This window comes from Pristiophorus japonicus, chromosome 3 (genome assembly GCF_044704955.1).
Source record: "Pristiophorus japonicus isolate sPriJap1 chromosome 3, sPriJap1.hap1, whole genome shotgun sequence".
In the NCBI taxonomy this organism is placed as follows: domain Eukaryota; kingdom Metazoa; phylum Chordata; class Chondrichthyes; family Pristiophoridae; genus Pristiophorus; species Pristiophorus japonicus.
The window spans coordinates 220258915-220276473 of record NC_091979.1 but is presented as its reverse complement, the minus strand read 5'-3'; the positions used below and the strand labels follow the sequence as shown (position 1 = coordinate 220276473).

The 17559-nt window shown below is 48.0% G+C and overlaps 1 protein-coding gene across 2 annotated transcripts in view; it reads right to left on the bottom strand.

Annotated features, from left to right (window-relative positions):
- Positions 1-17559, bottom strand: part of dna2 (DNA replication helicase/nuclease 2) — a 123546-nt gene that overhangs the window by 58590 nt on the left and 47397 nt on the right. For both annotated transcript variants that reach the window (XM_070876291.1, XM_070876292.1), the window contains one exon: positions 14028-14159. In XM_070876291.1, the coding sequence (XP_070732392.1) occupies positions 14028-14159 (132 nt within the window). The remainder of the gene's footprint in view (positions 1-14027; positions 14160-17559) is intronic.

The window sequence follows — 17559 nt, the reverse complement described above, 5'->3', positions numbered from 1 at the left end:
AGAGATTCGTGGAGGGAGGGGACTGGGCAGATTTTGTAACTCGCCTGGACCAGTACTTCATGGCAAACAAAATCGAGGAACCCAATGACGCAGTTAGGTGCAGGGCGGCCTTCTTCACGGTTTGCAGTCCGAAAATCTTTGGACTCAAAGAATCTTCTCTCGCCTGCAAGTCCAACGGACAAGGACTATGAGGAATTCTGTGCTCTGGTATGTGACCATCTCAAACCAGAAGGTGGCATCATCATCTCACAATATCGATTCTACAAGTACATTCGTTCCGAGGGCCAGGATGTGTCGGAATTCGTTGCCGACCCAAGATGTCTAGTGGACTGTGTAAGTTCGAAAACAAGTTGGGAGACATGCTTCTTTGTAATCGGCATCAACCACGAGGTGATCCTGCATAAGCTACTCGCAGCGGAGATGCTGGATTTGAGCAAGGCCATCACGATTTCCCAGGCTTGCATGACGACGGACAAACACAAAGCAGATATCGGAAAATCGGAACTTGGCAAGTACTGTGAACAAGATTGTATCCTCATTTGTCAGAGCTGCTTATGGTAGGGCCTGCTCGACTGCGTATGCGAAACCTGTGACTGCCCAAAGTCCGCCAATGGGAATGAATCGGATTTCACCATATTGGCGTTGTGGGGGCAATCATCAGCCTCATTAGTGTCGGTTTAAACAGTACATTTGTAAAGGCTGTTCGAGACTGTGGCATCTCCAGCACGTGTCCGCAACTGAGCAAGCGTGCTGCGACACACCACGTGGAGGATGATGACCAGTATAGTGCGGATCCGGATATGTAATCCGAGATACCAGAGGAGGAAGTGCATGGACTGTATTCGTTCCCAAAGAGCCAACCGATAATGATTAATGTGAAACTTAACACTGCTGGTACTGATGGAATTGGACACGGGTGTGAGTCAATCAATAATGAGCCAGAGGACATTCGGCAAGCTGTGGGATACTAAGGATGTAAGGCCTAAGCTGAGTCTAGTCAATGCCAAGTTGCGTTCATACACTAAAGAACTCAGAACGGTGATTGATAGTGCAGTAGTCAAGGTGTCGTATGATGGTGCGGTTCATGATTTACTGTTATGTATTGTTCCAGGCAATGGTCCAACGCTGTTTGGCAGGAATTGGCTAGAAAAAATCAAATGGAATTGGAACAATATCAAAGCGTTGTCGTCTGAGGATGATACTCCATGTGCTCAAGTGCTGAGCAAGTTCCCCTCGCTGTTTGAACCAGACATCGGCAATTTCACAGAGCCAAGGTGCAGATCCACATGGACTCGGATGCAAGACCCGTCCATCATAAAGCTCGGGCGGTTTTGTACATGATGAGGGAGAAGGTTGAAATCGAACTGGAGAGCGTGTAGGGGTCATATCACCGGTCGAATTTAACGAATGGGCCAGCCTCATTGTTCCTGTGTTGAAGAGTGATGGCACTGTCAGGATTTGTGGAGACTACAAGTTTACGATCAACCAAGTTTCGAAACATCAATACCCATTACCGAAGGCTGATGACCTGTTTGCAACGTCATCCGGGGGGGGGAAGTCGTTCACTAAACTGGATCGGATACAGGAGTTGGTCGAGATGTCAAAGATACTTACTTGCATCAACACTCAAAGGACTGTTTATCTACAACAGGTGTCCTTTCGGAATTCGCTCAGCTACAGCCATATTTCAGAGGAACATGAAGTCCATCCCTAGAACCGTCATGTTCCACAATGACATCCTGGTCACAGGTCGTGACACTGCCAAACATCTGAACAACCTGGAAGAGGTTCTACATCGTATGGACAAAGTGGGACTCAGACTGAAACATTCGAAGTGTGTCTTCATGGCACCGGAAGTCAAATTCCTGGGGAGGAAAATTGCTGCTGACGGCATCAGGCCTACAGACTCAAAAACCAAGGCCATCAAAAATGCACTCAAGTCTCAGAATGTGACAGAGCTGTGTTCGTTCCTTGGTCTACTCAACTACTTCAGTAATTTCTTATCTAGATTGAGCATTTCATTAGAGCCACTGCATTTGCTGCTAAGCAAAAGCAACAACTGGGTTTGGGGTGCATCTCAAGATAGAACGTTTGAAAAAGCTACTAATCTGCTTTGCTCCAACAAGCTGCTGGTACATTATGATCAGTGTAAGCATCTAGTATTGGCCTGTGATGCTTCGTAATATGGAGTTGGTTTCGTGCTCCAACAAGCTAACGAGTCGGGTAAACTACAACCTGTTGCGTATGCTTCTAAAAGTTTGTCAAAGGCGGAAAAAGCCTACAACATGGTAGAAAAAGAAGAATTAGCCTGTGTATGGGGTTAAAAACATGTATCTGTTTGATCTTCAGTTTGAACTGGAAACAGATCACAAGCCATTCATTTCATTGTTTTCGGAAAACAAAAGTATCAATACCAATGCATCGTCCCGCAACCAGAGGTGGGCGCTGACATTATCTGCTTATGATTGCGTCATTCGCAATAGAACCGGCACCAAGAATTGTGCCGATGCACTGAGCCATCTGCAGTTGCCCACATTTGAGGTGGAGACACCACAACCTGCAGACCTATCATTAGTCATGGATGCTTTGAACCCTGTCACGGCTCAACAAGTTAAGAGCTGGACCAACCAGGACCCGATATTATCGGTTGTGAAATGTTGTGTCCTTAGTGGTGATTGGTCTGACATACCCAACCCAAGTGAATAGGTGATGAGACCAAACCTTCCAACCGTCGCAAAAACGAACTATGCATTCAGTCAGATTGTTTACTGTGGGGTAATCGTGTTGTTATGCCTAAGAAAGGCAGAGAGAAATTTGTACATGATCTACATAGCACTCATCCTGGTATTGTCATGATGAAAGCCATTGCCAGGTCTCATGTATGGTGGCCTGGAATTGACTGATCTGGAATCGACTGATCTGGAATCATGTGTGCATCAGTGCAACACTTGCATGCAGCTAAGTAAAGCACCAGCGGAATCGCCACTGAATCTGTGGTCGTGGCCATCTAAACCATGGTCCAAGATCCACATCGACTTTGCAGGTCCCTTTCTGGGAAAGATGTTTTTAGTTGTGGGGTGGATGCATATTCCAAGTGGATAGAATGTATAATCATGTCATCTAGTACATCCACAGCTACCATTGAGAGCCTTCGTGTCATGTTTGCCACTTATGGTCTGCCCGACATTGTTGTAAGCGACAACGGACCTTGCTTCACTAGTCTGGAGTTTCAAGAGTTCATGAAACTCAATGGTATCAAACATGTGAGGTCAGCACCATTCAAACCCGCATCTAATGGTCCAGCAGAGCATGCTGTCCAAACTATCAAGCAGAGTATGAAACGTGTAACTCAAGGTTCACTGCAGACTCGCTTGTCATGCAAATTGCTTAGTTACAGGACAAGACTCCACATGCTTACCGGGGACCCCCTTCTGAACTACTGATGAAGAAAGGACTCAAGATCAAGTTCTCTCTTGTCCACCCTGACTTGGACAATCCGATTGAATACAGACATCGAAGTCAGCAGTGGTATCACGACCATGCTGCTATGTCACACGACATTTCTGTTAACGATACTGTGTATGTACTAAATTATGGTCAAGGTCCCAAGTGGATCGCCGGTACTGTTACGGCCAAGGAGGGTAACAGAGTGTTTATCGTCAAGCTCAAGAATTGGCAAACATGCAGGAAACAGGTTGATCAGATAAAGCTGCGGCACACGGATGAACCGGAACAGTGACCAACCAACCTACCCCTCAGTCATCAGAGGACTCCGCTGTCATCAATGAATCTGGACTTTCAATCCCTGACATGGTCATTGCCACTCCCACCAGATCGGCTACCCAGCCCTCAGTCATAACAGTCTCAGAACGCTCGCCCAAGGCTGGAGTTAAACTGAGACGATCAACTCAGGAGCGGAAAGCCCCGGACCGTCTCAATTTGTAAAAAGACTGTTACTAATATCTTAAAGGGGGATATATGTATGCTTGGGGTTACTAGCCACCAGATGGCGCCACTGTCTGAGGTCATTGGGCTGTACACACATGTGCGCGGCCCAGGTATAAAAGGCAAGCCATCATGTAATGTAATCACTTTGGGCCCTAATAAAGCAGTCAGGTTTGTACCTGTGTTAGTTTACAGTATTCAGTCTATCGAGTTATTACATACATAACACCATAACACATCATCCCTCCTCACCGCTGTAATAGTTTATTTAATCAATACCGCGACACCCCCCCCCACCTTTTCACCCCCCTCTGTCTTATCCATTCACCTTGGACGAACTAAACGCAACCCTGTCAACAACCAAATCTGGAAAAGCTGCTGGTCCAGATGGTGTTTATCCAGAATTCTTAAAAACACTGGGACCCAAAGCAAAGAGATGGTTGACCGCGTCCTTCTGAGGTACTGGCACCCAGTAAAATTCCACCTAGTTGGAGGGAAACTAAAATAATTGCCCTCCTGAAGCAGGGGAAGAATGCTTGTGAAACCTCCAGCTACCGCCCAATCTCCTTACTTTGTACTTATTATAAAGAGCTGGAGAGGCAACTACTCCACAGATTAGCCCCCATCATCGAGCCAAGGAGCAAGCAGGCTTCCGGAGCGGCCGTAACTGCTGCGACCAAGTGGTAGCTTTAACAACGCACATCGAAGCAGGCTTCCAGTGTCAGCTCAAGACCACCGTAGCCCGGCCTCAACCTTCAGCCCAGGTCGCCTCTGCCTCTCCAGCTACTTCTGGTTAATGATGCATCCAGCCTGGCACTTGGTCTCGCTGGTGAAAACTAAGTCTCAGCTTTGGTTAATGCTTTGACCCACCCCAACCTGCCCCAGGGCTGAACTCGGGCGGGTCGGCCGATTTCCCGACACCTTTCGGGGCTTAATTGGGTCTTCTGCGGTCCCTCACGCGAGGGAGCCAATGCCCCGCGCCTCTGCCAGGCTTCAGGCTGCTGCTTTTAAAGCCCAACCAGAAACCCGACAAATGGGCAAAAGGGGAAAAAATTCCCGCCCAGGAAGGGTTACAAGTCGGTTGCACTGTCAGCAGCATATGACAGTGTGGAAGCATGGACTGCTTTTCAAGCTCTCCACCATTTTACCCTGCAGAACAACGATCCATCTTCTCAACTCCATGTACACTTTAGCACCCAGAAGAGCAGATATAGGACATTGAACAGTAGACTCCCACAGGGTTCTGTCTGATATCCATGTTCTTCAACGTTTATACCAGTGATCTGCCCGAAACAGTCCCGCAAGTTCGTATATGGTGACGACATTGCCTTGGCCACGTAAAACACAAATCTGTCCATCACCGAAGAGACCCTGACCAGTGATTTACAGAGGATGGAGGCCTACTTCCGCCAATGACGACTCCAGCCAAACCCGCAAAAGACCATCACCTCGACATTCCACTTCAAGCAAACCAAACTTTGAAAGTCTCCTTCTGCAGCACAGCGGTAAACCATGCCAAAAAACCCTCCTATTTATGAGTCATGCTTGATCGCACACTGTCAAATAGACAAGATCTCCAGAACCTTGGGAAGAAACTAACAAGTAGGGTCAACTTGATCCAGAAACTTGCCGTATCCACATGGAGCAGACACTCAAACCCTCCGGACAGCAGCACTCTGCAGCAGAGTACTGCTCTCCGGCATGGCTATCAAGTCCGCATGTCAAATCCTTTGATGTCCAGCTGAATTATACTATGAGAATTATCAACGGTATGCTTTTCCCTCAGCCTCGATGACCGATGGCAAAATGCTTGGAATAAATGCGACATACAAAATGGATTCCTTATAGAGGACCCCACCCCACAATACTTGTAGGATCAAACCTTTCTCGCAAACAGTGGACAACCATCAACCACCTCAGAACTGGTCATTGTAGATGCTGCCATCTTCTCCATAGATGGAAGATTTAAAGCATCCCCATCATGCGACTGTGGAGCTCCTAATCAGACGCTGGAGCACTTCATTGAGCACTGCCCTCAGAGGAAATTTGCAGTCAGCCTACAAGATATCCACACTATTACACCAGAAGCTTCGGCATGGATATCCAACTTCAATATTGATGTTTAATTTGCTTTGCTACTACCATACAAAAGAAGAGGGCAAGAGAGCTGGGTGGGTGTAGGCCAAGAGAGCTGGGGAAGTGTAGGCCAAGAGAGCTGGGAAAGTGTAGGCCAAGAGAGCTGGGAGGGTGAGAATTAAAATGACAGATGACCGGAAGCTTGGAGTCACGCTTACGGATTGAACGGAGGTGTTCCGCAAAGCAGTTACCCAATTTGCAATCTGGTCTCCCCAGTGTAGAGGAGACCGCACCGTGAGCAGCAAATACAGTATACGAAATTGAAAGTACAAGTAAATCACTTTCACCTGAAATGAGTGTTTGGGGCCCTGGACAGTGGAAAGGGAAGAGGTAAAAGGGCAGGTGTTGCAGCTCCTGCGCTTGCACGGGAAGGTGTCGTGGGAAGAGGTGGGAGTGTTGGGGTGTTTGAGAAGTGGACCAGGGTGTCGCCGAGGGAGCAGTCCCTTCGGAATGCTGAAAGGGGAGGGAAGGGGAATATGTGTTTAATGGTGGGATCATGCTGGAGGTGGCGGAAATGGCCGTTGAATGTGGAGGCTGGTGGGGTGAAAGATGAGGACAAGGGGAACCCTATCGTGGTTCTGGGAGGGAGGGGAAGGGGTGGGAGCAGAAGTGAGGCAAATAGGACACGGTTGAGGGCCATGTCAACTACAGTAGAGGGGAATCCTCGGTGGAGGAAAAAGAAAGACATTTCGGAAGCACGAGTATGGAAGAGGACGTCATCAGAACAGACGAACCAGGATGGCCTGAGGACGCTTCGCTTCTTCCTTGAACAGAGGCCCAACCAGTCCCCATCCACCACCACCTTCCTCCAGTGACGGAGAAACTAGGAGAATGGAATTAAGTCCTTACAGGAAACGGAGTGGGAGGAAGTGTAGTCCAGGTAACTGTGGGAGTCAGTGGCCTTAGTGAATGTTTGTCAATAGCCTATTCCCAGAAATGGAGAGAGAGAAGTTGAGGAAGGGAAGGGAAGAATCTGAGATGGACCATACGAAGGTGAGGGAAAGGAGGAAATTGGAGCAAAATGAATTAAATTTTCTAGTTCAGGGTGAGAGCAGGAAACAGCACCAATACAGTCATCAATGTATCAGAAAAAGGTGTGAGTAGGACTGGAACAAAGAGTGTTCCACATATCCCACAAAAAGGCAGGCACAACGAGGGCCCATGCAGGTTCCCATGGCAACACCTTTAATTTGGAGGAAGTGAGTGGAGTCAAAGGAAAAGTTGTTCAATGTGAGAACAAGTTCAGCCAGGCAGAGCGGAGATAGGAAGAGATAAGTTCTGTGGGACAAGAACAGGCTGAAATGATGGGTCTACCAGGACAGTTCAGTTTGTGGATCTTGGGACGGAGGTAGAAGCGGGCTGTGCGGAGTTGGGGAACTATGAGGTTGGCAGCCATGGAGGGAAGATCTCCAGAGGAAATTAGGTCAGTGACGATCTGGGAAATGATGGCTTGATGTTCGGTAGTGGGGTCATGGTCCAGGGGGAGGTAGAAGGTGGTGTCAGAGAGTTGGTGTTCAGCCTCTGCAAGGTAGAGGTCGGTTTGCCAAACAACAGTGCCACCCCCGTCAGCAGGTTTAATGATAATAATGTTGGGGTTGGATCTGAGAATAGAGTGCTGCAAGTTCAGAGGGAGGTAGGCTGGAGTGAGGGGAGCAGAGAAATTGAGACGGGTGAGGTCACACCGGGGGTTCACAATGAAAAGATCTAGAGAGGGCAAGAGGCCAGAGGGAGGACTCCAGGTAGAATGAGAGTTCTGAAAACGGAAGAAAGTGTCAGCTGTGTGAAGTGGTTGGGGGGGGGGGGGGGCGGGAGGAGAGAAAGAGGCTCCTGGCCAAAGAAGTGGGCACTGAGAGGAAGGCATGGGAAAAAGAGCTCAGCACCGTGCCGAACTCGAAATTCAAGGGGATGAAGCTTAGGTCTTTGCTGAGGACTGATCGCTTGGGTCAGAGAGGGGCAGGTCAGAGGGGATAGTGAAAACACAGCAGGGGGTAAGTTTGGAAGGGATGGGGTCAGAGGAAAGTGAAGGGGAGGGAAGGTGGTTCCAGAGGGGCGTTGGTGTCCAGGAGTTATTGAAGCATACGATCCTTGATACCCGAAAAGTAAGGACGTTTTTTGTTAAAGCGCTGGATGAGTCAAAGGGCAGCTTTGAGATAGAGTGAGTTGGTACTGCTGAAGAGAGGTGTCAAGATTGTGCATGTGGCAGCGTATAACGTTAAGCGTAGATCCCAGGATGCGGCAAGAGCAGTGGATTGAGGAACGCTAAATATCTGAGATATCTGTAATCTTGGGTGGATCCAAAGCATGAAGGGTGGAATTTCAGTTGGAATCCACGTGAATTAAGTCAAAACCGGAGATGGTTGCTGAGGAAAGAGATGTGGCTGTGAAAGCGTGTTTTGGTAGACACCTGATCAAACACGAGAAGGGAAACAGAAAGCAATGTAGATGAAGGTAAGAGAGACAAATGGAAATCCCGTCTGAGAGAAGAGCAGAACTTCTTCAAGGTCGGCATCCCTAGAAGAGAAATGGCAGTGAATTAAAACTAATACAAAAGCAAAATTCAGTGGACGCTGGAAATCTGAAATAAAAACAGAAAGTGCTGGAAATCCTCAGCAGGTCATGCAGCATTAGTGGAGAGAGAAACAGAGTTAATGTTTCAGGTCAATGACCCTTCGTCAGAACTGGAAAAAGTTAGAGATGTAACAGATTTTTAAGCAAGTGTAGGGGCAGGGAAAGGGGGAGGGGAGGAAAGAACAAAAGGGAAGGTCTATGATAGGGTGGAAGGCAGAAGAGATCAAGAGACAAAAGGGATGATGGTGCAAGGCGATGGTAATGGGGCAAGTTAAGAAACAAAAGAGGATTCTAGATAAGGTGGAAATGGAAATGGCAGAATTATCAACAGCTGCCATGGGGTAAAAAGAAATAGGGCAGCGGTTATGGTCTGAAATTGTTGAACTCGATATCGAGTCCAGAAGACTATAAAGTGCCTAAACGAAAGATGAGGTGCTATTCCTCAAGCTTACGTTGAGCTTCATTGGAACAGTGCAAGAGGCAGAGGTCAAGAGTGGGAGTGGAGCAGAGAATTAAACTGACAAGTGACCGGAAGCTCGGGGTCACGTAATCTGCATTTGGTCTCCCCAATGTAGAGGCCACCGCATCGTGAGCAGCGAATAAGAACATAAGAATTAGGAGGAGTAGGCCATTCGGCCCCTCGAGTCTGCTCTGCCATTCAATGAGATCATGGCTGATCATCTTCTTCAACTCCACTTTCCTGCACTATCCCCATATCCCTTGATTCCCTTAATATCCAAAACTCTATCGATCTCTGTCTTGAATATACTCAAAGACTCAGACTCAACAGCCCTCTGAGGTAGAGAATTCCAAAGATTTACCACTCAGTGAAGAAGTTGCTCCTCACTCCCTCAATGGCCGACCACTTATTCTGAGACTGTGACCCCTGATTCTGGACTCCTCAGCCAGAGGAAACATCCTCCATGCATCTACCCTCTCAAGCCCTGTAACAATTTTGTATGTTTCAATGAGATCATCTCTCATTCTTCTAAACGCGTGAATATAGGTCTAGTCTACTCAATCTCTCCTCATAGGACAATTCCCCCATCCCAGGAATCAGTCCAGTGAACCTTTTTTGCACTCCCTCAATGGCAAGTATATCCTTCCTTGGGTAAGGAGACCAAAACTGTACACAATACTCCAGGTGCGGTCTCACCAGGGCCCTAAATAATTACAGTAAGGCATCTTTACTCTTATACTCAAATCCTCTTGTAATAAAGGCCAACATACCATTTGCTTCCTTAATTGCTTGCTGTACACCTGCATGTTAACTTCAGTAATTCATGTACAAGGACACCCAGGTCCCTCTGAACACCAACATTTCCCAATCTCTCACCAGTATTTTAAAAAATACTCTTTGCTTTTCTATTTTTCCTACTTAAGTGGATAACTTCACATTTCTCCACATTATGGGCCCAAGTTTCCACATGATTTGCGCCTGATTTTTAGGAGCAAATGGTGGAGAACGGACTATCATAGAAATCGCAATTCTCCACATTTTTTTTCTGCAGTTCTAGTCATGTAGAACAGTTCCACTTTGGAACAGAATTTTTTCTTCAAAAGGGGGTGTGTCCGGCCACTGACACCTGATTTCAAAGTTTCCACAGTGAAAACGTACTCCAAACTAACTTAGAATGGAGCAAGTGAAGATTTTTGTATAACTGAAAAAACCTGTTCTACACATTAAAAAATCAGGCGCAGGTTACAAATTAGGCGTCCAGAACGAGGTGGGGGGGGGGGGGGAAGGGAAGTCATTAAATTCTATAATAAATCCTTATTTATACTTATACAAATATTATACAAATAAATCCAACCTGAATAAACATTTATAAGCAAAGAAAAGATTAAATAAACCATCTTCCTATCTGTGTGAAAGTGCTTCAGGTAGGCCTTTCGGGACCGAAGGCTGAACAGGCCGGCCCGAGACTTCGGGCAGGGCCCGTCCCCAGCACCAGATTTACAGGTAGGTGACGTTGGGTCGGGTCGGGGGGAGGGAGGGAGGGAGAAAGAGGGGGGGAAGGGAGGGAGGGGGAGGTCAGGTCGGATCCAGTCCGGGGGCCGGGGGGGGGGGGGGGGCGCGGGAGTCGAGTCAGGTCGGGTCCAGTCGGGGGGGGGGGGGGGGGGGGGGGGGGAGGGAGCAGGAGCGCGGGTCGGGTCGGGTCCAGTCAGGGGGGGGGGGGCAGGGGGGGCGGAGCGGGAGCAGGAGTCGGGTCGGGTCCAGTCAGGGGGGCGGGAGTCGGGTCGGATCCGGGGGGGAGGGGGGAGGGAGAGCGGGTGCGGGAATCGGGTCGGGTCCAGTCCGGGGGGGGGGGGGGGGGGGGGGGGGAGAGGGGAGCAGGAGTCGAGTTGGGTCGGGAGGAAGCAGGAGCTGGGCGTGGGAGGAGCCTTATTCACGCAGCCCCAGTGAGGCCATTTGGCCAGGGCTAGGGGCTGCGTGCTTCGGGCCCCTCCCACACAGTTTCGGGCGCCTGGAGCTACTGCACTTGCGTGCCCACTGTAGCGCGCATGTGCAGAGGTCCCGGCACTGTTTTCAGCGCAGGGACCTGGCTCCGCCCCCCCACAGCTCGTGCTGGCTGCGCCGAGGGCCAGAGGACCTGCAGGGAGGTGGAGAATACCAAGGATTTTTTTAGGCGCACTTTGTGGCGCGAAAAACGGGCGTCCAGGCCGTTCCAGGCGCGTGTGGAAACTTGGGCCCTATATTTCATTTGCCGTGTTCTTGCCCACTCACTTAGCCTGTCTATATCCCCTTGAAGTCTCTGCATCCTCCTCACAACTTACATTCCCACCTAGCCTTGTATCAGCAAACTTGGATATAGTACATTTGGTCCCCTCATCTAAATCATTGATATAGATTGTGAATAGCTGGGGCCCATTACCGATCCTTGCTTCACCCCACTAGTTACAGTCTGCCAACCTGAAAATGACCCGTTTATTCCTACTCTGTTTTCTGTCCGTTAACCAATCCTCAATCCATGCTAGTACATTACCCCCAATCCCATGAGTCCTAATTTTGTTCAATAACCTCTTGTGTGGCACCTTATCGAATGCCTTCTGAAAATCCAAATACACCACATCCACTGGTCCCCTTATCTATTCTATTAGTTACAACCTAAAAAAAATCTAACAGATTTGCCAAACACTATTTCCCTTTCATAATACAGGATACTAAACTATAACATATTATATTATACACAACACATGTAGGTACGACAAAACCTTGCGAGTTTTGGCTGGAGAATCAAACACAAGCTCGGTGTCATCATAGGCAGTCCCTCGGAATCGAGAAAGACTTGCCTCTACTCTAAAAATGTCCTTAGGTGGCTGAACAGCCCAATACGAGAGCCACAGTCCGTGTCACCGGTGGGACAGATAGTCGCTGTGGGAAAGGATTTGCTGCACGCTCTTTCTGCTGCCTGCGCTTGATTTCTGCACGCTCTCGGCAATAAGACTCAAGGTGCTCAGTGCCATCCCGGATGCACTTCCTCCACTTAGGGCGGTCTTTGGCCAGGGACTCCCAGATGTCAGTGGAGTTGTTGCACTTTATCAGGGAGGCTTTGAGGATGTTCTTGTAACGTTTCCTCTGCCCACCTTTGAACTCCTTCATGACAAACGAGCCAGAGTAGAGCGCTTGTTTTGGGAGTCTCATGTCTGGCATGCAAATAATGTGGCCTGCCCTGCAGAGCTGATCAAGTGTGGTCAGTGCTTCAATGCTGGGGATGTTGGGCTGGTCGAGAACACTAACCTTGGTGCGTCTGTCCTCCCCGGGGATTTGCAGGATCTTGCGGTGACATAGTTGGTGATATTTCTCCAGCGACTTGAGGTGTCGACTGTACATGGTCCATGTCTGAGCCATATAGGAGGGTGGGTATTACTACAGCCCGGTAAACCATGAGCTTGGTGGCAGATTTGAGGGCCTGGTCCTCAAGCACTCTTTTCCTCAGGCGGCCGAAGGCTGCACTGGTGTACTGGAGGCGGTGTTGAATCGCGTCGTCAATGTCTGCTCTTGTTGATGAGACTTCCGAGGTATGGGAAGTGGTCCATGTTGTCCAGGGCCGCGCCGTGGATCTTGATGATTGGGGGGCAGTGTTGTGTGGCGGGGACAGGCTGGTGAAGAACCTGTGTCTTACGGATGTTAAGCGCAAGGCCCATGCTTTTGTATGCCTCAGTAAATACGTCGACTATGTCCTGGAGTTCAGCTTCTGTATGTGTGCAGACGCAGGCGTCGTCCACGTACTGTAGCTCGATGACAGGGGTTGGGGTGGTTTTGGACCTGGCCTGGAGATGGCGAAGGTTGAACAGGTTCCCACTGGTTGTCGTTTAGTTCCACTCCAGCGGGGAGCTTGTTGACTGTGAGGTGGAGCATGGCAGCGAGGAAGATTGAGAAGAGGGTTGGGGCGGTGATGCAGCCCTGTTTGACCCTGGTCCGGACGTGGAGTGGATCTGTAATGGATCTGTTGGTAAGGATCACTGCCTGCATGTCATCGTGGAGCAGGCGGAGGATGGTGACGAACTTTTGGGGGCATCCGAAACGGAGGAGGACGCTCCATAGACCCGCACGGTTGACAGTGTCAAAGACCTTGGTACGGTCTTTTAGTTTAAGCTGGAGAATCAAACACGAGCTCGATGTACCTGCACATGAGATCTAAACTGAATTCCAAAATATCTGTTCCAACACCCAATTATACATACCCATTTCCCCAACCCTGCTACTTAACAAACCACACACTTCTGCATTACCCAATATCATGAGCTGCTTCCCTGGTCTTTTATAAATTACTTTATCTTGACCAGTTCTTTTTCCAGAGTGGTGCAACTCCCCTCCTTGGTGACACTCGCTAACTTTCTCAACCAGGTCCAAATCTTCAAGTAAAGCTCAAGGCCTTCTGAACACCAGAATCTGTTCTGTTCTCAGACGCTCCCTTCTGCAGAACTTATCAAATAATTAAAGCTCTCTGACTGGAATGTCTTTTCATTAGGTTTATTGTCTAAACTGACCATGGCTTTAGGGTTAGTTTTTAAATTCAACAGTTTAGTGGTCATGGCATCCAAATTGACTCATACATTCTCACGGATCAGGACAAACTAAAAAGCTAACATTCCCACAATCTAGAGAGAAATCGGGAGCAGAGAAATCTTTACATTGAAGGTCTCACCATTTCACTCCGTTTCTCTGCTGTGTCCGATGCTCCCCAGCTAATGTGTCTTACACGTTAGGTAGGGTATGTAGCCAAGAAATCAAGGTGGAAAAAGGTCATTCGAGTGAGAGTATAAGCCCCAGCAGAGAGCAGTTTCTGTGCTGCAGATTTTATTCCACTGCACCTTGCTTGCTCAGTATACCAACCTGTAACCAAGTGTAATAGATATTGAACACCACGTACAGTTTAAGCTGTAACTGCTGTATGCTTGGCTCAGGAGAATCGTGCATGAAGTCTTGAGCCCAGCTCACCATCGACGGCAGGTATTCTTTTACTGCTTGCATCATGTCTGCTTGACTCAGATTCAAACTGTACCTGCATTTCAAAAACAAGTCAAAATCAAGGTTAATCCAAAGACCTGCTGAAGTGGGATCCCTCGTGAGTCAGTGAGTTTATCCAGTGAGTAGCCGAGACATGCGAACCAAGAAGGTGCCATGTTTCATCCCCCGAGGTAGCAATAGGGGTGTTACCTGTAGTCTTTGATCCCGTGTGTTATGGAGGGTAATTCAGTGAGGATTTCCACTCCTAAATGCCGCGGATGGGTTACGGTTAGGGTCAGCATTGATAAAGCACGTTTAACATAGAAAAATAACACGACATTTTGCAAGGGCGAGGGATGGGGTGTTGGGGAGAGACTACTACATAACCCACGCTTTAGCTCACACCAGAATAGCGACAAACTCGAGGGCCAAAGGTGGGCCCTACCCAGCGAGGTGTGTGTCAATGTCAAGTTTTCCCACAAATTTTTAATCGCACCATGAACAGCAATATCACCCTGTCATATTCAATGTTCAACGTGAATGCTGTCCATCGGCACACTTGCGCCCCTGGGACGACATTCACTTTGGAACACTGGTCAAACTGGGGTTTCTGACATTCCATCTCCTATTCTTCCTCTCAGTAAAAGGCGGCAAAATCATATCAAGAGGGAACGATACGCCAGTTTCCACACAGCGGGATAATCTGTGAACACAATATTTAACTGGATCTTTAATCTTTCAGGGTCCTATATCACTCCTGCTGTCTGCCCGTAAACCTCAGTGTCATGATAAATCGGGAGCTCGAAGTGTGGGAGAAACACAAAAGGGTCCGAGCAAGGCACGACTTGGGACAGCGGCCTTCAAATAGTCACTCACTCTGTCCTCACCCAATTAAAGTCACTCACACTCCGTCCTCACCCAATGAAAATGGTAGCCTTTAGCACACTGTAGCTCGGCCAGGGAGCTAACATGGACTGAGAGAAAAATAAACAAAGCAGTACCCAAGGATATTGTTGCCTCCAGACTCAACTATTTCAATGCTCTCCTGGTCAGCTTCGCATCCTCCTCATTCAAAACGCTGCTGTCTGTATCTTACATAAGAACATAACAAATAGGAGCAGGAGAAGGCCATACGGCCCCTCGAGCCTGCTCCGCCATTTAATACGATCATGGACTCAGGTCCAGTTTCCTGCCCGCTCCCCATAACCCCTTATCGTTTAAGAAACTGTCTATTTCTGTCTTAAATTTATTCAATGTCCCAGCTTCCGCAGCTCTCTGAGGCAGCAAATTCCACAGATCTACAACCCTCAGAAGAAATTTCTCTTCATCTCAGTTTTAAATGGGCGGCCCCTTATTCTAAGATTCTGCTCTCTAGTTCTATGAGAAGAAGCTTGCAGGGAACATTAAGGCGGATTGCAAAAGTTTCTATAGGTATGTAAAGAGAAAAAGGTTAGTAAAGACAAACGTAGGTCCCCTGCAGTCAGAATCAGGGGAAGTCATAACGGGGAACAAAGAAATGGCAGACCAATTGAACAAGTACTTTGGTTCGGTATTCACGAAGGAGGACACAAACAACCTTCCGGATATAAAAGGGGTCAGAGGGTCTGGTAAGGAGGAGGAACTGAGGGAAATCTTTATTAGTCAGGAAATTGTGTTGGGGAAATTGATGGGATTGAAGGCCGATAAATCCCCAGGGCCTGATGGACTGCATCCCAGAGTACTTAAGGAGGTGGCCTTGGAAATAGCGGATGCATTGACAGTCATTTTTCAACATTCCATTGACTCTGGATCAGTTCCTATGGAGTGGAGGGTAGCTAATGTAACCCCACTTTTTAAAAAAGGAGGGAGAGAGAAAACAGAGAATTATAGACCGGTCAGCCTGACCTCAGTAGTGGGTAAAATGATGGAATCAATTATGAAGGATGTCATAGCAGCGCATTTGGAAAATGGTGACATGATAGGTCCAAGTCAGCATGGATTTGTGAAAGGGAAATCATGCTTGACAAATCTTCTGGAATTTTTTGAGGATGTTTCCAGTAAAGTGGACAAAGGAGAACCAGTTGATGTGGTATATTTGGACTTTCAGAAGGCTTTCGACAAGGTCCCACACAAGAGATTAATGTGCAAAGTTAAAGCACATGGGATTGGGGGTAGTGTGCTGACGTGGATTGAGAACTGATTGTCAGACAGGAAGCAAAGAGTAGGAGTAAATGGGTACTTTTCAGAATGGCAGGCAGTGACTAGTGAGGTACCACAAGGTTCTGTGCTGGGGCCCCAGCTGTTTACATTGTACATTAATGATTTAGACGAGGGGATTAAATGTAGTATCTCCAAATTTGCGGATGACACTAAGTTGGGTGGCAGTGTGAGCTGCGAGGAGGATGCTATGAGGCTGCAGAGTGACTTGGATAGGTTAGGTGAGTGGGCAAATGAATGGCAGATGAAGTATAATGTGGATAAATGTGAGGTTATCCACTTTGGTGGTAAAAACAGAGAGATAGACTATTATCTGAATGGTGACAGATTAGGAAAAGGGAAGGTGCAACAAGACCTGGGTGTCATGGTACATCAGTCATTGAAGGTTGGCATGCAGGTACAGCAGGCGGTTAAGAAAGCAAATGGCATGTTGGCCTTCATAGCGAGGGGATTTGAGTACAGGGGCAGGGAGGTGTTGCTACAGTTGTACAGGGCCTTGGTGAGGCCACACCTGGAGTATTGTGTACAGTTTTGGTCTCCTAACTTGAGGAAGGACATTCTTGCTATTGAGGGAGTGCAGCGAAGATTCACCAGACTGATTCCCGGGATGGTGGAACTGATCTATCAAGAAAGACTGGATCAACTGGGCTTGTATTCACTGGAGTTCAGAAGAATGAGAGGGGACCTCAGAAACTTTTAAAATTCTGACGGGTTTAGACAGGTTAGATGCAGGAAGAATGTTCCCAATGTTGGGGAAGTCCAGAACCAGGGGTCACAGTCTAAGGATAAGGGGTAAGCCATTTACGACCGAGATGAGGAGAAACTTCTTCACCCAGAGAGTGGTGAACCTGTGGAATTCTCTACCACAGAAAGTAGTTGAGGCCAATTCACTAAATATATTCAAAAGGGAGTTAGATGAAGTCCTTACTACTCGGGGGATCAAGGGGTATGGCGAGAAAGCAGGAAGGGGGTACTGAAGTTTCATGTTCAGCCATGAACTCATTGAATGGCCTGCTCCTGCACCTATTTTCTATGTTTCTATGTTCTAGACTCCCCTCAGTGGAAACATCCTCTCTGCATCCACCTTGTCAAGCCCCCTCATAATCTTATACATTTCGATAAGATCACCTCTCATTCTTCTGAGTTCCAATGAGTAGAGGCCCAACCTACTCAACCTTTCCTCATAAGTCAACCCCCTCATCAAAATACAGGGGAGCCAATTTAAAACAGAGTCGAGAAGGAATTTCTTCTCCCAGAGG